Source organism: Pseudopipra pipra, chromosome 21 (genome assembly GCF_036250125.1).
Source record: "Pseudopipra pipra isolate bDixPip1 chromosome 21, bDixPip1.hap1, whole genome shotgun sequence".
Classification (NCBI taxonomy): Eukaryota; Metazoa; Chordata; class Aves; order Passeriformes; family Pipridae; genus Pseudopipra; species Pseudopipra pipra.
In genome coordinates, this window is record NC_087569.1 from 6601219 (window position 1) to 6627129 (window position 25911).

General features: G+C 50.9%; 1 protein-coding gene across 1 annotated transcript in view; it reads right to left on the bottom strand.

Moving 5' to 3' along the window:
* Positions 1-5115: 5115 nt before the first annotated feature.
* Positions 5116-25911, bottom strand: part of RTN4RL1 (reticulon 4 receptor like 1) — a 30599-nt gene continuing 9803 nt past the window's right edge. Inside the window, exon 2 of the mRNA XM_064677410.1 lies at positions 5116-8268. Within this exon, the coding sequence (XP_064533480.1) occupies positions 6905-8268 (1364 nt within the window). The 3' untranslated portion in view covers positions 5116-6904. The remainder of the gene's footprint in view (positions 8269-25911) is intronic.

Here is a 25911-nt window from a genome sequence, read left to right on the forward strand (position 1 = left end):
GTAGCTATTTTGTTTCGTTTCTTCTAGCTGTGTTTCCAAAAAAAATACAAAAAAAAAAAAAAAGAGATTTGTTGGAACATAACTATACCGTTCCCTTTATCATTTGATTCTTTCTTTCCTTTTTTTTTTTTTAATTCTTTTTTTTTTTCCTCTCAGAAGATAGCGAGCGAGCCGTGGTGGAGCTGGTGGTGTTAATGTTCTGCAGCAGGAGTGAAATAGCCTGGAGATGTGCAGCGAGAGCAGGGGCGTGTGCCCTAAATAGGAGGGTTAAACAGGGCTTATTCTGAGGAAAGCAGTAATTGCAGCTTGTGTGAAGCAGTAATATTCTTTTGTGCATTATTTACCCAGGAACATCTGCTAATACATATACATTCTCCGGTGCATGTAAACAACTTGTGCAGGAAGAGGATTAGGAGATTTATAAAAAAATTAGAAGCAAGTTAAAAGGGCAATTAGAAGAGCAGAAAGAGATATTGAGCAGTGAATTAGGGAGGATATTTTAACACACAATCAGAGCTCCCCGAGACGTATTCAGAGCAGAGAGAAGGTAAAAGAGAAAATTGGCCAATTACGAAATGATAGCAGGGAATTGGTGACATGAGAGAAGGTAATGGCTGATTTGTTAAACAGTTATTTTGATTCTGTTTTCACAAAGGAGGAAGAGGATGGAGGGCAGCTCCGGAAAGGACTCGGGCTGTGCGGATGAGGGTGGGGATGAGATGAGGAGCCTGCAGAGAGATATAAAGATCCATCTGCAGAGTGGCTGGGCGTGGGGAGAATTTCACCCACATTCACAGGGTGGGGGAAAAAATGGATTTTAGTGAGCAGCTCCTTACAGCAGGGAGCTGGGTAGCGAGGGACTGGTGTTCTAACGCTCACTTTTGTTCACCAAATTGGTTGCTTTTGGGTGGAAACCAGGGAGGTGATCGCTGAGGTGACTGATCCTTCTCCCTGTTGAAGGATATTTCTCTGGGAAAGGGGAGGACAGAGATGGATGGGGATTCTGGAGAGTTGCTGCTCCCGGGGCTACTTTTATGAGGGTAGAGATGTTTTTGGCTTGTCAGTGTGACACCTTCCCAAAAACACACATTGCAAAGCGTGAGCACCTGTGTCCTGCTTTCATAGTTGCTTTTGCTTCCATCTGTAACCCACAAACTCAAGAATACAAGAGCATCCCTGGAATCACTGTTCCCATCAGCACTGGTGTCAGTATCTCATGTTTCACCAAAGCAGTGGTGAGCTGGATGCAGTAAGAGAGAGAAAAAGACTGAGGGAACAAGGGGATAATGCCAACCAACAGGACCTCAAGGAAATAGTAAGAGATGGAAAGGGAAATACTCTTGGTAGTGCAATGGGAAATGGGCTCTTGGGAGGTGTTCCCGCAGGAGTGGTTGAAGCTAAGACAGGGAAAGAATACACAAACAGGGGATTTAGGGAAGGATGAACTTGAAGAACTGCAAAAAGTGTTATTTAGCTGCAAGAAATGTGAAGTGACGCTTTTGTTCTGCTCTGTCCCCTCTGAAGAGGGGTACGTGTCACAAAGCGACTTTCTGAGACAAAGGAAATAATTTGGAACTGGTGCTGGGGGGACACAAGTGTGGTCTGGGAAGCAATGGGGAATATAGGAGAAACTGCGGACTCACGGTGTTGGTTTAGACTGATAAACTGAAAATTTATTCTCAGTATCCAAGAGGTGTTTGGTTTTCATCCTGCCTGGGAGGATAAAAGAGATGCAGTGTTGCGTGGTTTCTGTTTTCAAAGCATGTACGAAAAGCTCCATATTAGCAATTACGGGATGAAACTGTGGAAAAGTGGTACAAAGGAGAGAAAATTGGCTCCGACTCAGGAAACGGGATTCTGCTGCCGGGAGTGAGTTTCCAGAGGCACAGTCTGGGGTCTCTTCTGGGTCCTCCAGTGTTTATTTTTTTTAATGGAAAGGATTTGCACGAACAGCCCAAAGTCAGAGCGTTGAAGCTCACTGATGGAAAGAAGGGAAAAGCAGCCAGAGCGATAGGGACTCGTCTCGTCTGCCAGAGCAGCACAGACTGGAGAGCACTAAAGGAAAGGGAAACCAGTGAGCAAATAAATGCTCAAGTGACACATTTCCCAGGGGAAGCATTTGGAGCTCATGGGGAGCTATTGGGAGTGTCTGCCCATGTTGGCAACAGGCAGCCTGTCTGCCTGAACCCCGAGAGGGATCAATGCACGTCTGAAGGTTGAGCTTGGGATAGGAACATGTAGAGGTTTAGGTTTACAGAATCACAGAATCATTTAGGTTGCAAAATACCTGTAAGATCACTGAGTCCAACTGTTAACCCAGCACTGCCAAGGCCACCATGAAACCATGTCCCCAGGTGCCACATCTACACATCTGTTAAATCCTTCCTGGGATGGTGACTCCATCACTGCCCTGGGCAGCCTGTGCAAGGGTGTGACAACCCTTTCAGTGAAGACATTTTCCCTAATATCCAATCTAAATGTCCCCTGGAGCAACTTTGAGGCCATTTGCTCTCATCCTATTGCTTGTCACTTGGGAGAAGAGACCAACCTTCTTTCAGGGAGTTGTGGAGAGTGAGAAAGTGTCCCCTGAGCCTTCTTTTCTCCAGGCTGAGCCCCCCCAGCTCCCTCAACCACTCCTCATCACACCTGTGCTCTAGGCCCTTCCCAAGCTCTGTTCCCTTCTCTGGACACGCTCCAACCCCTCAATGTCTTTCTTGTTATGAGGGGCCCCAAACTGAACCCAGGATTCAAGATGCCTCACCAGTGCTGAGCCCAGGGGAATGATCACTGCCCTGGTCCTGCTGCCACGCTATTGCTGGTACAAGCCAGGATGCCCCTGGGCACATGCCAGCTCATGTTCAGCCACTGTCAACCAGCACCCCCAGGTCCAGGCACCTCTCCAGCCACTCTGCCCCATGCCTGGAGTGCTGTATGGGATTGTTTTGACCCGACTGCAGGACCAGCATGTGGCTTTCTTGAACCTCATCCCGTTGGCCTCAGCCCATCAGTCCAGTTCATACAAATGGGAGCACGTGAACCACTGCCCAGCATCACCTCAGAGCGGCCACGGTGCCTTCTGCCACCTCGGGGTTCAGCTCTTTAGCCCAGGTACTTCCCTGTCAAAACCTTTGGTGTCTGGGAGCAATTCTAATGAAATCCCAAATTTCTCCAGCTCGTCTCCAGCCTGATCCAGACCATCTCTGGCAAGTCACGGTGATACCCGTGTCTGCTCGACTGGAGAGATGCGTGCTTGGAGGTTGTGGGAGCGCTGCTTCGGAGAAGAGGGGATTTCTGCCAGGCCTCAGAGCAACATTCAAAATGCATGAAGACATGCTGTAGGAAGGGATTGGGGGAAAGACACAGGAGCGTGAACCAGGGGCCATGGTAGAGCTGAACCACGCAGACGGGAAGTTCGTTATTGAGGCCGAGTGTCAGAGCATGCCATAAAAATTTAGTTTATCCTCAAAGAGCTGTGGTTGTGGAATAAGAATGGGAGCGGGGAGGGATGGCAGCTAAGGAGAAGGCAGGAGGAATATCAGAAACCTGTAGTCTTTGTGTGTCCTGGTTTGGGCTGGGTTAGAGTTGGTTTTCTTTCTAGTACCTGGTATAGTGCTGTGGTTTGGGTTTGGGATGAAAATGATGTTGATAACACACCAATTTTTAGTTGTTGCTCAGCAGTGTTTACACTGAGTGAAGGACTTTTCCGCTCCTCATCCCACCAGTGATGATGCTGTGGGGCACAAGAATCTGGGAAGGGACAGAGCCAGGACAGCTGATCCCAACTGACCAAAGGGATATTCCAGACTGTATGGAATCATGGTCAGTATATAAACTGGGGTCAGAGCTGGCTGGGCATCGGTCAGCAGGTGGTGGGCAATTGCAGTGTGCATCATTTGGTTTGTATACTCTGATTCTATTGTTGTTATTAATTATTTCTTCCATTTCTGTCCTGTTAAACCATCTTTATCTCAACCCATGAATGTTGCTTATTATTCCCAATTCTCTCCCCATTCCACTGCAGTCAGGTGGTGTTTAGCTACCTGCCAGGTTAAACCATGACACCGTGTTAAGAGACATCTTCTATTTAGCAGTGTATCATGTCTCCCTTCTGGTTTTTAAACAGTCCCTTTATCACTAAGAGTTAGAGCGCTTGATTGACAAGGCTTGTAATACACCGTGGAGTTGCCTTTATTTTTCCTACATGTTAAAGGAAAAGATACTAAAAATACAATTATGGTTTTGAGCCAGGCGTAGTCTGTTCTAATATAATTCATCTCAAAGACTATCCACCGTGCCTGCTGCACCCAAATCATTTATAAAACATTAGCATCTCCTGTGCTGACATTTCACTCCTATATTACAGGAGTTACACGCAGACTTAAAAAAAAATTAATAAAGTGCTTCTCTTCTTCATTCTCCCACTGAGAGCTTTGATTTCCAGAGTATGAAACGAAATAACCAACATAACAACATTCTCCACTTCTAAGGGACAGTGCCAGACTCATTCAGTTGCTATTGGTTATAGAGAGTAGGACATGAGGGAGCTATTTCAGATCACGGATTATTTGTTCTGGCTGCATTGGACATCCCTTTAGTGGAGCTTTAGAGCCCTGTAGACACAAAAGTTTGGGTAGGAGCTGGAAGGCAGAGGGCTTGATGAAGTAACCTCTTCCTTTCTCCTCCCAGAATTAGTCTTGCTATTCCCCAAGAAGGCTGTTTAAAAGAGAAGCATCCAAGCCTCTGCCCTTCCTCACTTGTAAGATGGACAGAAGAGGTCATGCCCGTCCAGCTTCCCCATCCCACCATCCAACTGCTTGTAACCATAAGTGCATTGGGGAAGTTTCTTCTTTTTTTTTTTTTTTTTTTAACATCAGGAGTTTCCCGTTTCATTTCCAGATACCTCCAAGGGATCTGACACTGTGTAAATACCCTCAATACCCTCTCCCCTTCCCCAATGCAGTTAGGAGAGCGGATTTCCTAAGATGGCCCATTCTTCCTGAAGCTAGTGGTGTGTCTGATGGAAAACACAAGCCGCTTCCTTTGGGATTTCCAGCCCCACACGTGAGGTATGGGCTCAAAACATGCTGGGATACGGTTAGGAAATGAGCAGCAGCCTTTTCTTGTCCAAGATCACTTTTATTTCCCTTGTTTCATTAACTTCAGTGTCTGTTTGGTCTCACACATCCACGCTGACAGGGAATTCACACCGACTGCAGAATTTGGGCAGCACCTCTCCGAGCCTGTGGGCTGCCATCAGTGAAGCTGCCAGCTCTGCTGTGCCCCCGACCAGCAAACACATCCCTCCACCACAGGGTGTAATTTGGGACGAGGGGAACAGGCAGACCTGCTCCCTCTCCTCCACCTGGAAGGGGCCACAACCCCCTTCATATGGCTCTCTTGGACCATTGATATCCCTCTCCTACCACGGACCAGAAGCCCTGGGCTCTGCGTTTCTCACCGGTCCTCTATGAGCTGTAGTTTCCCCCTTCTCTGACCCTTCCCATGATACAACCTGTTCCTTTTAAGAAACAAAACCTCTCCTGACGCTGTCAGGACTGTCTCCAGCCTGGGAGCTGCTCCTTGCTGCCCCAGTGAAAACCTTAGTCCAGCTATAAAGGTCCTCACGCCACCGACATGGCTGGGAAGCCCCTCTCTGCCTCCAGCCCCAAAATAGCCCCTTTCTTCCTGGGGCCTTGTAGCACTCTCCAGAGACAGAGCTCTATGGCTCTATTTATTTGGGCTAATTAATCTCTCTCTCTCTCTCTCCCCTGGTTACAAATTAGGGTGTAAGGGTGAGTTTTGGCTCTCTGGATACGGACTTTCCTGCACCGCACACAACCCCCCACCCACCCCCTCCCAAAGTTTAGTGCTCTGAATTGCTGAGAACATTGGTCCACTGTGGTTCCCCCACACGTACTGAGCCCGCCCGATGGCTTTCAGCATCTGTAGGCACTGCTGCCGGTTTGTTTTCTTGAGAAAAACCAAAAAAAAAAAAATCATATACTGGTCTGCTATAAATTCAACAATACAATCCTTAGTTCTGAAGATATAGTTTCCATATAGTTTATAAACATTGTAAGACATACATATGGATAATTGAGGGGAAAGGGGAGAGCCTGTGCATTTGTTGGGGTTTTTTTTCGGATGTGTGAACATGGTTACAAAAAACACACCTCCTGCGGGTACCTCATTTCTTTAAGTGTTGGGTTTGTTGTTTGTTTTTTTCTGTTTAATTCCACCTCTAATCAGTCTTTCCTTTGGTTGTTGGCTACTCCAAGCCCAGCAGGCAAGCCCTGTTCTGCTGTAATGCCTGAGATATTCAGGGGTTTGAGATTGTCTTCTAAGAGATTCCCAGCCAACTTTGGCCTCTGGGTTTGGAGCCAAAAGGGCTAAAACATGGGAGAACCAATGTCCTTATTACATCGGTATCAGTGTCCTTGCACTCACTTTCAGAGAAACAGTGTAGGCTTAATTGGTGATGGTTTTTACAGCAATTATGTTCCTTTCAGTAATTGGAGGGGTCGTTCAGAGCGCTCTCAAATGAACAGGATTTCACAAGAGCATGGATACAGTCCATTTGTCCGGTTGCTGTCACCGACGAATTGGCTACCGTCCCTGTTATCTGCTTTTTGTAAGGTTGGCTTTTTTGTTGTTGTTGTTGTAGGTGCTCGGTTAGGCTGTTTGTGACAAGGTGTGATAATGCCTTTTAATCCGCTCCCGCTGCGTTCGGCACAGTCCGCGTTGGCAGCCCGGCCGGGCACGGAGAGACCGTCAGAAGCCGAGACAGCGTTCTTCCCTTCGCCAGGCCAACGCTAGCCACGTACAAAAAAAGAAGAAGAAAAGAAACTCTGGTCCTTTGTAGATTGGTGGCAGTACAAGCTCCGCTCTGTCCGCGGCCGGGGGCTCAGCGGATGACGGCCGCCAACACCACCATAAAAACCAGGAGCGACGCCCTGAGCCCCGAGCAGCCGGCTGCCTGCTGGACCCCGCTGGGGGGGCGGATGGGCGTCCGCCGGGTACACTTACCCTTGCGTTTGGGGGACAGCGTTGGCATCACCCCAAAGCTGAATTTGTGCTGATAATCAGGCACATAGTCTGGAACCTCCTGCCCGTTTTTCCGCGGCCCCAAGGACACCGGTTTAGAGGTTCGGTTACGGCTTTTGTGGCTGGTGCAGTTCTTGCCGGGTTTGCGGTAGCCCGGCCGGGAGCCGGGGGGGCCGGCGGGCTGGCTGCTGTGCAAACTGTTCTCAGCCCCTCTCTCCTTCCCCTTCTCCTTGGAGGAGTGGTGAGGGTGGTGGGTTTTGGAGGCTCCTCTGTCCGCTGTGGAGAAAGTGTGTGTTTTCATCTGATGGAGCGACTCGGACCCTGAACAGTTCCTAAAGTCTTCTGCTCTTAGCACCTTGAGGTCCTTGCCATGCATCTGCTCGGGCGACTCGCAGATGACACTGGAGCTGGAGCCTCTGAACCTGTGCAGCCATTCCCAGAGGGAACGGGCTTTGCAGTCGCAGCTCCATGGGTTCCCATTCAGCCTGAGAAACTCCAGGGCTCCCAGGTGGGCCAGGCAGTCCCCCTGCAGCTCCGAGAGGCTGTTATTGAACAGGAAAAGGGTGGTCAATCTTCGGAGGTCATGAAAAGCCCGCCTGTGAATCCACTGCAGCTGATTTTGATGGATGAGCAGCCGATCCAGGTTTATTAGTCCCCTGAACGTGTTCTGATGGAGGCTCCAGAGCTTGTTTCCATGGAGAAAAAGATGGCTGAGGTTAACCAAGTCAACAAAAATATCATCCTGAAGGAACTCAATGTGGTTGTCTTGCAGGTAAAGGTATTGCAGGTTGTGGAGGCCACCGAATATCCCGCTGGGGAGGGAGCTCAGCCCGCACTTGTAAAGATACAAGGCATGGAGTTTCACCAGCCCTTGGAAAGTGTCTGCAGCTAAAGCCCTTAGGTAGCGGTTGTCCCCCAGGTCCAGCTCTTCCAGGTTGACGAACCCGTCGAAGGTGTTTGGGTCAATGAAGGTGATGTTGTTGGAGTAGATCCAGAGGGTGACCATGGAGGGGCTGAAGTGGCCCCGCAGCAGCAAGGTGATCTGGTTGTTCTGGAGAAAGATCCTCTCGCTGTCCTCGGGGATGCCCTCGGGGATGGTGACGAAGTTGTGGGCCTGGCAGCTGACAGTCATCGGGGAGGGGTAGCACACGCAGTCGGTGGGGCAGCCCAGGGCACTGGGCACCTTCAGCCCCAGCAGCACCAGCAGCAGCTCCGCAAACCCCCCTGTGCGGAGAGAGGGGAGAGCGGCGTCAGCGGGAACCGGGCACCTCCCGCCCACCCATCACTGCTGTGGAGGCTATTCTGGGTGAAAAACGCCCCCAATTAACTCAGCCCTCCTCTCTGCTCATGAATTACCCACGCGGCTGTGATGAGTAGGCTCATCACCCACAGTAGTTAAAACGTGATGTATGGAGTACTCCCTGCCTCCTCGCCCTGCCTGCAACAGGCAGCTGGTTGTGCTCCCAGCCCAGAGCAGGCAGGAGAAACTTTATTGGTGAGAATTCACGCTGGCAGTGCAGGCAGCAGAGCCCCTTGCCTGCAGGCAGCAGCACCATCGGAGGAAATTTCGTGGTGTGAGAGCAAACAGAGGAAATGCAAACCCTTTTATGTGTCCACCCCTCCTTATAATGCATCTCTCAAATCGCCTGCACTTACGTATCGGGGAGGAAAAGGAACAGAGATTTAGCAATTCCCAGTGAACCACCTAAAATTACACGTGGGCAGCGAATCTGCACAGCACACCCTGCTCTGCCAAAGGCACAGACCCATCCCCACCATCTCCTTTGACTACAGTTGTTAGACACCACCATCCACCCTGAAACCCAAGCGATTTGCAGGAAAATATGTTGTCAGCAGTTGGTGGGAAAGGCTGAGCCGAAAACTCCGTTTGGAAGTGGGATGCTCAGACATATTTCTAAATGGATGTCCTGTGGCAAAGCATATTGCATCCTCTAATGCTACAGTATGTGCTTGTGACTGGGGCTTTCTCACAGCAGAGAAGCAGAGAGTGAGGCAGGAATCATCCCCTCCCTCTGCTCAGCTCTCAGAGCACCAGTTTCACCGCCCTGCTCCCGTCTCGCTCCCACTCCTCACACCAGGCTTGCTTTCAGGCTATTCCTTCTGTGCCGAGTGGCTTTTCAGACTCATTGCACCAGACTTGTCATTTCTCATTCAGATTTTCCTCCTAGATTTGGCTTTTTCCTCTTATACGCAAAATTTGCTCATGTCTAATGAATTCTGCCTCTGGACTTTACGGGGAAAAGGAGTAATAGCAGAGCAGCGCACAGCTGCTGGTGCCATCCTGCCCACGAGTTCTACTCAGCTTGTAATAATCTGAAAAACGAGAGTGGAAGTGGAGTTCATCTCTAATTACTCAACGTCGTTATCACCAGCTAGTCCAAGATCCTGGACCCCTTGGGCTTTTACAGTCCCTCTCTTCAGTGCCTGCAGCCGAATACAAGTGGGAGGCACAAAAACCTTACTGTTTTCTTATTAATTCTGTTTGAAATATAACTCCATGGTTGCTGTTGCCTTTTGCCTGGTATGGAGATCTATTACCATTTAGTTAACAGCAGGTGACCCGTCCATCTGGACCCATCCTTTCAAGGCAAAGTTGTCACATATTTTAGATAAACTGGGTTATTCAGACTCTCCATAAATCACCAGTAAGAGGCAGTCAGGAAAAAAAATAGCATTGCTGCCCAAAGCATTGGACCAAGCCTTGGCTGTGATGGCAATGGGGAGGACAACTTCCAGGCGCTGCCCTTCAGGAACAAAGCGTCGGCTACCAAGAGGGATGTCTCATCCCTGCACCACTGCCAAAAAGGGGGTGATGAGTCGGGAACGCTTAATTCGCGACAACTCCTACGGCTGTGTAGGAAAAGGAATGTTCTCCAAGTCACCACCGTAGCATTTTGGCTTTGCTGTCGTGCCTTTGCGATGAGCGAGGGGCTGTGCTGGTGGGAGCATCGTGCCAGCGCTGACTACCCAGCACTCCCTGCCAAAACGGGAGCCCTCGCTGCAGCTCACCGTGCAAGCGCCGCCTGGGAAACAGCGGTATCCTGAGGATATTGTGATTATCCGAGCGCCAGATAACGATGGAAAAGATAAAACTATGTTTGCAGATATATTCTGCCGGGTTTTTTTACCCGCGGATGTGCTTCGCCAAGGTGGGACGGCTTCACGTTCCCCGTCTTTACCTTGGTGACACTGGAGTTTGAATCCTTCTGCAGGTCTTATGTTTATTAGTAAAATCCTGCCAGGCACAAGTGCTGCGACGATCTCCCACATGCAGAGTCTGTTATTGCAAATACCAAATCACAAGGGTCTGAATCAATAAACCATCTCCCAGCTATACGCAGCAGGTTGGAAGATTACATATTGCTTCCAAACAACAGTTTTATGTGCTCTTCCATGACACGACAGTTGCCAGGCTAACGGGATTACTGACGGGAGGTGGAGCCGGGCAGGGATCTGGGAGCATAGACGATTTCACGTATGGGGATGGTGGTGACAGGCGGCTGTTAGCAGCGCGCGGCGATGGACGAAGGCAGCCTGGGTCTCCCTGGAGCATGGCCAAGGTAGAGGCTTCTGCCGAGAGGGAACACAGCGTTTAACAGCTCGCTGCCTGCAGGGATAACTCCAGAGGTAAAGGTCAGAGGGAACTGAGTCCATCTCTTTATTTAACAGGCATCTGCGAGTTAACGGCTGGAGGTCCTATGGAGAGGGAGATGTGACTCCTGCAGCCATGGATGGTGGTGGGGATAGCCTGGGTTGTTGCTGGTTGTCAGCTTCCCAAGAGTATGATGGTAGGGAGAAAAGGCAGGGATGTGTTTCTACTTATGTGCTGCAACTCATGAGGAAGGAGAATGGGGAAACGGAAGGTTGGATGCTTAGGAAAAAAGGGTGAACAGGGGAGCAGGACTTGGAGAGAGAGTAGGTTTAGATTAGATATAACAAAGGAATTCTTTCTTATGAGGGTGGTGAGGCCCTGGCACAGGTTGCTCAGAGAAACTGTGGCTGCCCCATCCCTGAAAGTGTTCAAGGTCAGGTTAAACAAGGCTCAGGGCAACTTGGTCTAGTGGAAGGTGTCCCTGCCCATGGGAGGGAAGATGGAACCAGATGGTCTTTAAAGTCCCTTCCAACCCAAACCATTCTGTGATTCTGTGAAGGTCTGGACTCCCCCATGGATGCAAACAAGGCACATGATCTCATCGAGGATGCTTTCCCTCCAAGCCCGTAAAACCTGCTGATTGTCTAGAGCTGTGAGAAGCTGCTCCTGAGATGCCCTGGTGTTGGTCGCAGTTTAGATTTGGGAATGAGACCCTCAAGAAGCAAAGAGGTTGTGGTCATGGAGCCATGAAGCTCCTGAAGCTGGTAACACCAGTGTTGCAATATCCAGCAGCCTAGTCCCACCAGGACAAGACAGCCAGCAGCACTTTGATCTCACTGGGCTTCCCAGGCAGCAAAGCAAGATGGGAACTTCCCAAGAGGTTCCAGCCCAGCTCTCCTGATAGTCTGACCCTGTCTAACTTGTTGAACTTGTTATTCCTGATTCAGCCCTTTCAACTTCATCTTGTAAAGGTTGTGAGGCAGATGGAGGGTCACCAGCCTATGTGTCAGAGCTCACCAGGAAGGAGAGCTTCAAAAGCAGCACAGAAAAATCCTACAGAAACCTGCTGGTGAAGTGAGTAAAACCAAATCCCCGCTGACATGGATAAAACCAGCAAAGGGGTGTTTATCTCCTGCCTTTCTCCCACTAACACGCTGTGTCACCCCGGCTTCTGCTCGCCGTGTCCTTCTGCCGCCTCCTGCTTCTGACTGAGGTTTCAGTGATTGGAATGAATTCGTCCGACTGTCCAAACCATTTCCCATGTAGCACCCCTCTAATTGAGCATTAATTAGGCATCAGTTAATGAATGCTTGAAATAATTCATCTTTGGATGCGTCCAGTTTGCAGTCTTACTTTTAACAGCATTAGACTCATTATTAGATTAACATCGTTATAAATGTTCTCCATTACCTGCTTGTTTCCATTGTCTTAGCCTTATTACAGAGAGTGAAAATCACTCCTCCCGCATGCATTATTGATGAGTAAGGACTTTCTATATGTAGCACGGGATTAATTGTTATACAGTGTAATGCATTTAGCGTGAAGCCTCGATTTGTGCAGGAGCTGAAAGCAGCCAGAAGAATGCAGACGCCCGGAGCCAGCATGCTCGGCCAGACACTGCACATCTCTCTCCAGCCCAGACCAGGTTCCTCCCGGGCCGGTGCCAGCACAGGAAGAAATTTGGAAAAAAAACCAACAAAACCTTGGTTTGATACCTGGGATCAAAGGGGAAGGTTTGAAGGGTTGGAGCACTTCTCTGCCATGGCAGTAGGGACACTTGCCTCTGCAGTGGCACTTCCTCCAGAGAGCTTGGTGTACCTGCACCAGCAGTTTTCTTGCTTTTTAAGATTTATAACACTTTACTGTATCTCCGAGCAAGGCAGAGCCTTGGTTTCTTTAGGACAACATGGTGCCACTTCTTTTCATTAGGAGTCTCAGGCTCAAGGCAAATACATCACTTAGGACAAGGATGGATGCTTTGTCCCTGGGGGATGCACCTGCAGAACCCCCCCAAAAGGCAGCCCTGCCACTAACCCCCACTACCCCCTGTGCATTCCCTCTTGGCAAGTTGCTGTTCTCCCACAGACTCTTTCACCTCTCCACCCGGACGAGCTTATATGGGTCACAGCCCTTCTAATTCTCCGGCAGGAGAATCCGCTCTCGAGGATGGAGCAGGTTGCTTCTCTTCCAAATCTCTCCTAAACCGCCATCTGCTTTGGGAGACCCATCTTAGCTCATGTCTACATGCAACTTGACTGCCTGCTTACTGTGTCCATTACCGGGGCTGCTCAAGCTGTTAGATTTATAAGCTCTTTAGAGCAAAGCCCTCGTCTTCTGGTTGCTGATTTATGTATCTTTACTGCCATAAAACACTATGTATAGCTACTACATAATATAAATAATAATACTTAACCAGAGTGTGCTACAAGTGGGGAGAAAGCATCTGGCTTCTGCTCGCAGACGGGATTATCAAAAAGGGAAAAGCTTCCTCATCACTCACCCTCTTCTGAGGCCAAACTCACACCTGGTGTAACACCACCACCTCACTGTCAGCAAGCTCCAGAGAGAGATTTTCCTGCCCCTTCCCACTCTGCCTCTATCAAAGGATGTTTTCTAAATCCACCCTGAGCAAACTAGTGCACAAAGACATGACAACAACCCCCGGGGAAAGTACACTTTGAAACTTGGGGACAAATTCAGAATTGGATGTTCACATAGAGAGAAACTGTTGTTCAGGGAGAAAAAGAAGCCTCGAACGTTCACAATTTCATCATCCAACTGAAGGACAATGAAAGACAAGGCCAGAGCAGTAACAGCAACTGGGCATGAGCCAAGAGCCAAACTCCGGATCTGGGACGGTTTGACAAAGCAGTGTCAGACTGGTGCTTAGTGGCTGCAGGGTTTATTTCCTCTTCTTCTTCTTCTTTTTTTTTTTTTTTTTTTTTTTTTTTTTTTTTTTTTAGAAAACAGAGGATAAGATAAACAAGCCAATCCTGATTGTTACATAGCCTAAATTCCCCAGTGAGCAGCAGCTTGCTTGCAGCCTCTCTGGAAAGCCCCTTAGGTGCTGCCCCATGGTCCTGCAGCGCTCAGCAGCAGGAGGATCCTCTCTGGGATTCCTCCCAAAACATCAGCTACAGCTCCCAGCACCAGGACACAGCACAGGGCTTTGCTTTCTGCATGAGCTGCCTTTCAGCCAAAGAGTGGCAGCCACCCATCCACCTTCATCATTTTATTACTTTTTTTTTTTGCGACCGGTGTCATAAATAACTGACAGATCCCAGCTGTTTGGAATTATGGTTTCTGATGGAGTGACAGCTGCTCCCAATCCCCCAGTCATCACCCCGGCAGTTCTGGAACATTTCAGCAACATAAAAATCATTGGAGATAATTTCGGTTTTGCATAATTTGGTTAGGCAAGCTGTGATTTAATGGCAATTATGACCTCCGAGGCAGAAGATGAGCTTGGAGGCTACTGGCTTCACACGACTTCAGCTCGGGGTGCAGCGTCAGGGATGTTCCAGGGAGACGGTACTACAAGAAAAAAACCCCTTCTCCAGCAGCTGGAAATTGCCTTCTTTGGCTGGCAAGTGGAAAGGCAGTTCCCAGAGGAAGAAGCATACAAGGAAATTTGGAAGGAACAGTGCTTAAGAAAGCTTTGGGAAGAGGCTGGTGCCAAAAGATGCATCGGGAGGTACTTTTTAAAGAAAAGCCAGGAAAAGGTTGTAGACTGGGGAGTGCTGTAGTCCCTACAAACCCTTCCGTGTCACAGTATCTCATGTGTTAACTGGTAAAAAACCTCCTCTTGGTCACCCTGACATTAAGAAGCAAATCCTTCTCCTGCGACTGAGATGGGAGAGCTGGCTGGAATCAGGAATGGGCAGCATTCCCTTTGCAGGCAGCTGCCTGGTCTGTGGGCACTGCCCTTTGCTCTCCCCTCTCACAGGGTCTCCTGCTCTGGGCTGTGTTTCCTCCTCTCCCTGGTGCTTCTCATCCATCCCAGAACCCCTTGGTTTGCATTCCTCCAGTGGTGACTGACCAGAGCAAACCCTTGGGCAGCCAAGTTGTGCTGGGAGGTCGGCTAAGGATGGAGAATTGTGCTCAAGGATCTCTGGGGACATCCTGGTGTTTCTGGCTGGGGGCAAAATGTGGCTTAATAGCAGGAAAAACTTTTGTCTGGAGATGAGAATGTCCGATTTCCCCCCTCCATCACAGCTGCCAACCAGCTTGGACTTTGCTGTGCACTAAAGCTCAGGGCAGAGACCTGGGCTCAGCAGCACCCCAAAATCAAGTCCTTTAGAATATTGCAAGTTCAATTTACATTTGCTGACCCAGTATCTGGAGCTATTCACCTTCCTCCACCAAAGTCAAGGCCAAGGTCACCTGGAAGTTTCTGGATGGTGGTCATTAACTCCTACTGCAGTTTGAAACCAGACCATAAATTTCATAGTGTAATAATGTAAAAATCAATAACTCTGTTTGAAACAATAGCTTTGTCTTCCATTTCAGCCGGCTCTGATATCTCCCCATGGACCACGTCCCTCTGAATCACACAAATAAAGAGAGAGGAGCGATGGGTGGCAGGGAGGCTGCTCTCCTGCCAGGTGCCCAGCCCCTCCATCGTTACAGATTCAATTAGTTAATTTATTCCTCTCTTGCAGTTAAACTCCAGGATGATTTAAAAGGAAGAAAAAAGGAGCCTTTTATACTCAGTCTCTCTGACATCCCGTCTGACACAATGTCCCTGAGGCTTTCCATGTGAGAGATGCCCAAGCCCCTGCTGCCCATCACCATGGGCAGCACAGCCAAACCCCAAAATACTTTTGGAAAGACACAGAACCAACTCACACAAGCAAAAAAAAAAAGAAAGTCCGCCCTTTTCCAGCTCTGGCTTTCTGGGCGAGGGAGGTCTGGCTTCCTTTGCTTGCTTATTTTCCGTTGTTTGCTGTAGCACTGGCTTGAAATATACATTGAGAAGCAGGATTGTCTTTCACATGTTGGTGGATGTGTGATCCTCAAAAACAAATTAGCACCGATTCACTTCTATATAGAGTGCAGCCGTCAGGGAATCACTCCTGAATTCACAGCGAAGGAAAGTAATAATGCTTCCAGCGTGCTAATCCTCTCCAAGAGCAGCCCCTGAACTCTCTCCTGGTGCTGGAGGCACCACTGGAAATTACAATTGTACTGAAAAAATAATAAATAAGTACTGAAATTGGCAGGGTTTGTGCTAGTCCAGAGGATTTGTACCCTAATGTGGAACTCCCTGTTTAATTAGCACTCCTCTCTGTCTGCATCTCCTCCTCCCGCTCTCAAGCTAAAGAAAAAGGGGGAAAAAGGAGGTCAATGATGGAAGTGGCTGTGGGATTGAAACTCAGCTACAGGAACTTGTTTAATTTAAATGCTTTTTTCAGGACTAAAATATAGAGAAGCAGAGGGAGTGTAGAGTGTGTTTTCCCCGTGCAATCTGCTCTGCTTAACCCCAGTTCTCAGTACACCTTCCTCTGCAGCCATGCCCTTGGAGTACAGCTGCAGTCAGATGCTGCTGGTCCTACTGCAGGAATGGGGCACAAAACTGGTACCTCGGTGCAGGTTTGAGAGAAGACTACGTAGATCACAGGCTGGGCTGCTGCTTGCACAGAGTTGGAGATAAATTGATGTGATGGGATAGAATAGAATAGAATAGAATAGAATAGAATAGAATAGAATAGAATAGAATAGAATAGAATAGAATAGAATAGAATAGAATAGAATAGAATAGAATAATAGAATAGAATGTTTCCCTTGGAAGGGACCTACAGTGGTCATCTGGTCCAAATGCCTGAGCACTTCAGGGCTGCCCAAAAGTTAAAGCTTGTTATTAAGGGCACTGTCCAAATGCCTATGGAACACTGACAGGTGTTGTGGCATCGGCTGCCTCTCCAGGAAACCTGTTCCAGGGTCTGACCACCCTCTCAGTAAAGGAATGCTTCCTAATGTCCAGTCTAAACCTCTCCTGGTGCTGCTTTGAACCATTCCCATGTGTCCTATCCCTGGATACCAGGGAGAAGAGATCATCTTCTTTTCTTGAGTCTCCTTTCCTGCTGCCAGAGGGTTTATTGCTCCCCTGTGTCTCATCCCATTGTGCATGATGGACCAGCACTTCAAAAGCCATTGGGACCTTCCTGAAGTGCAGGCATGCCAGAGGGAAATGGCACTTCCCTTTGCACAGGGATGAGTCCAGTCCTTGGGTCCTGCTGTGGCTGGAGGTGTCAATGGAAACCAGGGTACTCCCACACCTCAAGGAGAGGATGACATGGACCAGAGGACACCCCAAGTGCGACATGCACAGATACTGCAGAATTTCAGGCATGGACAGGGGGCCTTACTGGCTCCTGGCACTGCTGTGCTGTTCCCCAGCAGGCACCAGGTATCCTCTGCTGGTCCCTAGCACAGGACTGGGCTCTGGCAGGATGTGCCAGCAGCCTGCAGTGAAGCCAGAATAGAAGTTGGCAAAGGACAGGGAGATCTTGAGGTCCCTGAGAAGGGACTAATAATTCCAATTGCCCCCGAGGAAAGAGAAATGCAGGAGGATGACTAGAGCTTAGTGGATTGTCTGAGGCGTCTCAGGGGATCATCAGATACTTCCACTCCCTTTTTGTCCCGAGGTGACAAGTTTTCCTTCCCATTCACAGAAATGCAAAGTAGTTCATTCACAGCAGTAATAAGAACTATGTCCTTTGTAAAACAGCCGGTGAGCGAACCCTTCAGAGGTGCTTTACAGCAAAACAATTGCAGATGAAATGACAAAACCCACCCCAGCTGAGCACCAGCCAGATCGGTATCAAATGCTGAACAAGCTCATGTGTAGCGAAAGCAGATTCACCAGTTTCCCTGCCAGCAGCTGGCCAAGACCTACGGAGGGTTTCTTTAGGATCAGAAATACAGCCAAAACAGAGCAAATATGAGATGGAAGAGCAAAGTGACAGCTGCCTGGGCTCTCAGTGCATGCTTGGCTGCCCCATCCAGCCCACATCCCCAAGAGAGGGAAAAACTGGAGGCTGTAGAACACCAGGAATGCGCTGGATGGATATGTACCTGGATGGAGCTGGGAGCGGACAGAAACTCGACACAGGGAGGTGAAGGTGTTTTTATGTTAACACGGATAATAGGGAGAGCATTAGTTCTATAAACTTGTAATCCTACTGAGGTCCCGACCCCAGCAGTGTCCTGTGCCACCGAGATCCACAAGCCAATTTTGTACCATGCCGTGTAGGATCCCTTTCATCCCTTTTCAGTCTTTCTGCATTTCACATTTGCTGGATGTCCTTGTGTTTGGTGGAGAAGAGGGCAAATTGGAGCCTGTCATGTACCTTCTTCCTCATTCAGCAGCACATCATTCTGCCTACAGCAGGGGGGAAGGAGACGGACAGGCAGGCATCAAAGCTGCCGGCTCTGTCACATTTTCTTCCCCCCAACCAAAAAAGAAGTGATGGCGTCATTTGGAGCCCAGCCCACAGGCTCAGGTCTCTCTCCCACACCCAAAAAGGGCAGCAGCACCTTTCTCTGTGCCCTTGGTCTCCTCTCAGGGTGATGCCACGAGCCCTCCAGACGAGCATCCTTGCGGGTTGCCCGCCAAGCGAGTGCGACAGACACCGGCAAAACCCCATTCCCACCGGCACCGTGAGCCGGCACGCTGGGTCGTGAGGGCGGCTGCCTTTCAGAGACCTCTCCTGTGCTTTGCACTGAACTTTTTACCAGCTCATGAAAAACACAGTGATGAAAACCGAGTGTGAATAGCTGTGCTGTGCCGCTCCTCTGCTCGGCATCCGGGGCCGAGCTGTGCCGCGCGCGGGGCCGCTGGGAGGTTTAATGAGCCGATGGAAGACGCTGTGTGCCCAGTTGGATATCGGGCACTGTCACTCTCCCACACGGCTCTTGGGGTGAAGGGGGATGTGGGGCAGCTGAGGACTGGGGAGGGAGGGGAGGTCACCACTCGGTGAGCACCAATGCTTTGCCAAACCCCTGAAATCTGTATGGCTGGAGCGGTTGGATACCGGGAATAAATGTGCAAGCTACGAACGTGGTGAGGACGCAGCACTTTGCTAATATCCTGCTTTGTCTAGCTCCGATGCCGGCATTTCATCCCAAAATATCCCCCCCGCGTGTCCCTCCGGGAGTGGACTTTTGTGGAGATGCTGCACATCCCCCAGCGCCACGCAAGTGCCTGCATTAAAAGCTTAATAAAAATAGCTTGATAGCGGGATATGTTCCCATCACCGGCAGCTCCTGAGCCCGCTGCCGATCCCTGCGCCTCCAACGCAGCAAGGCCAAGTAATTACGGGATGGGGGCTGCAAGGTCTCGACAGTCTAATTTCTATTAATTACAACCCGTGTATGATCCTGTCGCTGCAGAAAGGGGAGACGGGGAGATGGGAAATCGTTGCAGGGCTGGGAAGGGAACGGGAGGTGTTGAAGGATGGCGGTGCTGACCCACAGCATCCAAAACAGCCAGGTTGGCCACAGCGAGGAGGGGTTTATGGTGGGAAGCAACAGGCTGGGCTGTGTGGAGTGACAGGGATGTTCTACCCTCCGCCTCCTCCCGTTGTGTTGCTTAAATGCACGTTTTGCAAAGTTAAAACAAATCGCAAAGAGCAGAAATCAGGTTTTTTAGGGGAAAAGAAAAGAAAAAAAAAGAGAATCTTGGCAGAAGGATAAAGGAAGGCAACTGAAATGCTCATTAAAACTGAGGGGCTCCGTTTCCTTGTCCAAGTGGCCACATCTCCGGAGGCTCCCAGATCCTTTGAAATGCCTTGTCAGACAAAGCCTTTCATCCTACCTGATTCTGGCTAAATTCATGGACCCAGAAATTTTCACTGGAAACAGGAATGAAGGAGCAACTTCATTCTGACTTTTTGCTTCCCATCTGATCGCTGTTGATACAATTTATTCCTATGACAGCATCTGCTGCTTTCATGGGTTTTTATTCTGAAGTACAACTCGTCTTTGTTAGTCCCATTTTCGGGCCTTTCATCATTTGAGTCACAACATAAAAGGCATTTAAACACACCTGCTTGGAAACCAGGCTGGGGAGAGGATGGGAGCAGGGAAATGCCATGTCTCCCCAGCTCCATCCCTCCTTCAGTGTGGGATGAGGTGTCCCAGCGTGCCACAGCCCTGCCGTGCTTCCCCCATGCCTCCTGCCAAGGATGGCAGCAATAAGGATGTCGTATCTCCATTTTGGAGTGATGCTGTGAAATCTAGATGTGGTTTGGAGGTGCAGCTCCATGCAGAGCTCTGCATTCCACACCTCTGTCAGGGCAACATCTCTCCTGGCTACCTTTCACCCAGTGAGTGTTCCCAGGGGCTCCATGCCCTCCTCAACACTCAAACCTCTCATTAGACAACTAATTGCCTTTCACTGCTGTGGCTCCAGCCCAGGCTGTGGTGCTCAGCTCCACATGTCTCCATTCTGGGGAGCTCTGCCACCCCTTGCTGCCACCCACACCCCCTCTGAGCTCACCAGGGACCCTTGTTCCCACCAGTACTGGCAGATCTTGCTCTGCCCTGGCATCTGCTGAGCTTCTGGAGGCATCAGGGAGTTCAGAGCTACCCACGGAAAACTGGAGTCTAATAATAGCTCCGTGGTGTCGCACCAGCGGAGAGCTGGAACAGCTACATCTGGCAGGGAGAGGCCACCACTGGCTGCCTGCGCCTGCCTGGGCTCCTGTCTGCTCAGCTGGAAGAGAAACGCCTTTCCCAGGAACCTCCTCCCTGGCTCCCAGCTCCGCTCACCCCTGCAGCCCCCACTGCAGCTGAGGGACCACTCTCCATGCTACAAGGATTCCCTGGCAAAGGCAGCGTGGCTCCCAGCACTCCCCAAAACCCTCACCACACATATGCCATGGGCACAGGGCTCCATGCCTGTGGTGGGATTTGGACCCTGTGGAGAAGCCACTGGGGGCACAGAATGGGCAGCACCCACCCCACCACTCCCCCAGCTTGGCGCTGGATGAGCATCCTTGGGACATGGTGGCCTGTCCCCCTCCTGCTTTAATTCCCCTGCCATATTTTTCACTCCAGCAGGCACTGCTGGCACCTGAGCATCTTCCAGCAACATCCCTCATTCCACCTGGTGTCTCTCACCCTGGATCCCATCCCTTGTCCCCCAGCTCCCAGGAAAGCGAGCGCAGCTGGAAGCTGTGCTGCCGCTTATTGGAATAACCTTTCAGGTTTCATTTAGCGCCGCTCGCTTCCAGCCCACCTTCCCATCGTCAGCACTTTACTAATTGCAACTTTTAACTCGTTGTGCCCAGGCAGCCCAAGAGCAGCCACTGTCATAAAGACACAGGGTCCCTCTGTTCCCCATCACTGCTTGCTCCCCAGAATAAGGGTCAGTCTAACTGTGACTATCACACCGACCACAGCCCATGTGGCCCCACTCCTGCTCCTGGCTCACCCCACAAGCTTCGTGCTTTGGGAAAAGAGCAATGCATCCCAGAAGACCAAAATCCCAAGCAAAATCCCAGTGGTCACCTAGGAGTATAAATCAGTGCATGGCTGGGCAGGGAGGAGGCAAGAGATCCTGATGGCTATCTGATCACTGTCTGCCTGAGACTTATTCAATTACGGCTCTTGAGTTCAGCATCTGAGCCCGGCGCGGCGGGGACCGGGCGGGAGGGAGGTGGGTTACAGCCCCCTAATTCAATCACGGGGCAGAGGCGCTGGCGCAGGCGGCGGGGAAGAAGAGCCGTCGCTGTCAACACAGAGAGAACGAGGCTTCAACAGCCTTCCCGGATGGCTCTGCCCACTGACCCCTCATGGAGCTCCCAGATGCATTTCCCGATACACTGGGAAAGGCTCCGTGTCTCTGTTAAGGGCTGGGGATGCGATGGAGCCGCAGTCCCGGGTCTGGTCCAGCCCCAGTGCCTGTGAGAGGGAGCTGGGCCACCACACAGGATTGCACTGATCAAAGACCACCTGCACTGAAAGGTGGGATGTTCCCACCCCTGTCGCTGCATAGCTTTCTGTCCAAAGACAAAATAGGCCAAGAAACCATTGTTTTAGGAAAGCCAGAGGGTTTTTTTACAGAAGTCCAAGAAACAGGGAAGAAGGAAGATGAGATGCTGTTTCCCAACTGACATAATGAACCAGAGAGTGTGACTAAAACTTGGGGAGGGTTTGCACAGGGGTTCAGGTACTGTGGCGATGCCTATGGCATCGAAGCCTCAGCAGATGCCCAGGGAGATGGGGACAGAGGGATGTAATCAGACAGGAAATTAAGGAGGGAGCTGGGAAGGCGAATGCCTTCCCTGAAAGCATTTACAAGGTCAACGATTAAAAGTGGAGCAGAGTGAGGATTTGGCTCAGGCATAGGAGTGGGACCACGCCGGGATGCTCGGTGGGAGGCAGATGAATGCCCAGCTCCCACGCCGGCACCGCATTACCCAGCTGAGGGCTGAGAGAGGCACTGAGACAAGGTCACGGTCCCACTGGAGCGGCGCGGGCAGCGAGGGAGCTCCAGCTACGCCAGCTCCTGCCTCCACAGCAGCAAATTCAATCGTGGCGAATAACAGAGTGGAACAAAATCCAGCAATGCAATAAAATCTCCCTGTGTCTTGTTCACCTGAAGCCGAGCAGCCGGAGCTCACACAGGAGGTGGCACGGCCTCTGTGGGTAACCTCGTGTCTGAGGAGCCCGGCGAGAGGAGGGAGGGTTTTAAATGGCCCTTTGGGTGCTTTCCACGGATGACAGGTCATCCCGCTGCCAACGAGGCTCACGGGGAGAGGAGTGCGGCCGCCGGATTTTAGAGCAAGGGAGAGATGCTGATTCCTTAAGAACCGGGAAGGCGAAATCCAATTGTGCAGCATCCACGGCTGCCATTAACCTGTCTGTGTACTCCCGCGGCCGCCCATTCCTCTCCGCCTGACAGCCGGGGCTGCCCAGCACACGCTGCCCCGGCTGCCCGGGGATTTGTGGCTGCCTGCTGCAACGGCACAGAACTGTGCCGCAGGCTTTTCTCCGGTGCTTTGCTCTGCTTCCAAAATGGAGAGCTGGTTAAACGTCCCCTGGTGAGCTGGGGAGCTGTGGAACTGATTGCTGGAGAAGGAGGAATGGTGGCAGCATGTGATGGGTGGCTGCGGGAGGAGCTGCTGGAGCAGACCATAGCTTCCAACCCCAAAATTGAGGCCAGGAAAGAAAATGGCATTGGGAGTCCTTGGAGGAGGGTCCTTGAAGGAGGGTCCTTGGGACATTCCTTGGGAATACTCCTGGGGCATTCAGCTTGTCCAACAGGCACAGCCCAGCACACTTGCAGGCTCACTTGACAGCAGCTTTTGCCATCAGTTTTAGAAGCATGGATGGGTTTGTGCCAGGGTCATACGTAGCTGAAGAAGGCAAACAGGTGGCATTAGAGGGGTCTGCACTGTTGGGTGTATAGCTGGAGTCTCCTAGGATGTACCAGAAGCGGCTGACGGGGGGGAAGCAGGATATGGACTCCCTTTGCTCAGCCCCACACTCTTCCTGACCCATGGAGAGGCTGAAAGTGAGCTGATGGAGAAGGGAAGGGAGAGGAGAGGTGGGTAGCAGGAAGGAGGCACAACCAGCCCCACCAACCACCTTGCCTCTCTGCATCTCAGTTCCATTTGCAGATTTATTAAATCGAGAGCCAATTCCAGCATAATTTCTTTCAAGCAGCTCCACCTCGCAGGTGTGCGGAATTTATTTGAGATAAAGAAAACCATTACAGAGAGACAGCAATCTTCAAAGACCACCTCGGAGACCTGAGAGAAATAAAAACACTAGCCCGTGCAAATGTGCAATTAAGTTTCAGAATACTCCTGCTCCATGAAAAGCTTCGTCCCTGCAGAGAACAGGCCTTTAAGGCAATTTTCCCAAACCCTATTCAGCATTCACTCAAAAATGCCTTTTTAAAACAACATGTGATTTTTTTTCCCCCTCTCTGCCTTGCTCCTCCTCCCCCCTGCACTTCCTCCATCACTTCCAGGTGGGATGCAGACAGCTCTGGCTGGGATGTGGTTCCTCCCCCTTTGAAGGGGGACATGGGGCACAGGGGGGTCCCATCCTCCAGTCATGTCAGATCCACAAAACAGGAATTTTTAGAGCTGGTCTTGTTATTCAAGGAGAGCATGACACCAGCATGGCTCCGCCTGGGGACAATTTGCCAACTATTCCCAGTTGAAGGAGCTTCATATCCCTTATTCATGGGTCATTCTCTGCTTGGTGATTAATTAAAAATGCATAATTAACCTGTGGAACGCACTGCCACGAGGTATCGGGGAGGCCAGGAGCTTAGCTGGATTCGGGGGAGGATTATATGTTTAAATGGATAATGAGAACATCTGGTGGTACATTAACAGGGATGAAGGAGAATTAGGGAGAAGAGCCTGGCTTGCCGCCGGCACAGGGTGCAGGAGGGCAACCACGGGGCTGGCTCAAAGAGGGCACTGCTGGTCCAGCTCCAACCTTGGCAGAGACACCAATGCATCCATGCACCCTTGGGAAATGCTATTTTGGGAATGAGTGGGTGTGCTTGGGGATAAGGGAGTGACAGGGCTGGTTGCCTTTGGGTTGGAGGTGGCTGCCTGGGATGGTGGGATGGTCACTGTGCCAGCAACTCCTTGCCAGAGCACCCAACCCAGCAGCCACTGCTTGTCCATGGAGAATGGTGGGGTGACACCGACACCCAAAGATACCCCAATAGCTCAGCCACAGTGTCCTTAAAACCCCAGGAGAGCATCCCCAGGAGCTGCAGCATCTCCTGCAGATGACACCACGCTTGCATGCACAACCATCCGTGCTGCCATCAGTGAGCTCTAAAGTCATGGCACGCGACCAAGAATCCAGGGAAAGTGCAGGAAACACAAGACCAAGCCTCGTCCAAGGTGGCCATGCAGCGTATCCCAGGCCTAGGCCATGCAGCCCATGCAACAGGCAGTTCCTGGGGGTCTCCAGCTTCCAGACAACACGTGGGTCCTGGGACTGGCACAGACCCTTCTCCCTATGGCAGCATCCCCCATCCACCCCAGGCTCCACGCCAGAACACACACTTCCCACCATCCTCTTTGTATGGTGGGCATAGGCCATGTGCTGTGCTTCACTTTTTTCCCCCAGCCACAGAAGTTTTCTTAGAAAAGCCTGTCAGACAAGCCAGCAACTCCAGAGCAAACTCCAGGCTGATGACAGGATTACTAAATCCCTGTCAGCAAACAGGGCTCAAGCAGCTGCTCTTTTGCATTGTAAATCTGCTGCTCCATTGTTAGCACCAACTGATGGTTGTGCAAGGCCTGGGAACCACAACATCTCGGGGTGCAGAAGTGCTGAGGGCTCTCAGCAATGTCCCCAAGACCTGGGGGTATCCTCAGCCCTTCATCCAACGGCGTGACCAGGACAAAGCCAGGCGCCTGGCATGGCTCATGCTTTACAGCAGCTTGGAGAAGGAGAGGATGCTCAGTCCTCCCAGCAGGACATGGGATGCTCCTGCTGTCCCTTCACTGCATTTTGGAGGTGACGCCATGGGCTCAGCAAGATTGGGCAACAGGAGGGATTGTGGGTGTCGCGGCACCCCCGGACTCGCTGCCTGTCCCCTGGGATGAGGTGGCTGCAGCACATCGTGCTCAGCCTGCCGAGCGTGGACGGGGCCTGCCGGGCCGGGGTTAATCTTGTTGTCACACTTTCCCTCCTTCTTGCTGGCTCGGCGCGCTTTGACCCGCTGTGAAATTGTGGCCAACAGCACTGAATATTTTAAGAGCAGCAATGCAGTGATGGCCGCACGGAGGAGCAGCAAGGCAGGCCGGGAGCTGGGCTGGGCCCTCGCCTCCCCCCACCACCACCAACAACCCATTAGCACAGTTCAGGGAAATCTAAAAAATTCAAAAGACACTGAAATATGCAGCATTTTGCTCTCTCTGGAAATGACGCGCTTCGCTTCCCAGATGCTCCCGAGTAGGAGGTTGTAAATAAGAGCCTTTATGGCACAGAGGGTGTTGCTGATGGGGCTGCTGGATGCTGCAGAGACCAAAGTGACACCCAGTCCTTGTCCTGCCCCTCGCTGGGGACAGGTCCATGCTTGGGCTTGGAACAGACCTACGCTGGCACCAGTGCCCATCCTCACTAGCGCAGTGAGGGGACACCAGCCATTAGAGGATCTTCCCCTCTCCATCCTTGGCCTCTGCCAGCTGCTCTCTGCCCCTTTCTCCCCAGGATATCCCCTCGCCACATCCCTCCTCCCCTCGGTCGGGCGGCCGGGACGCGGG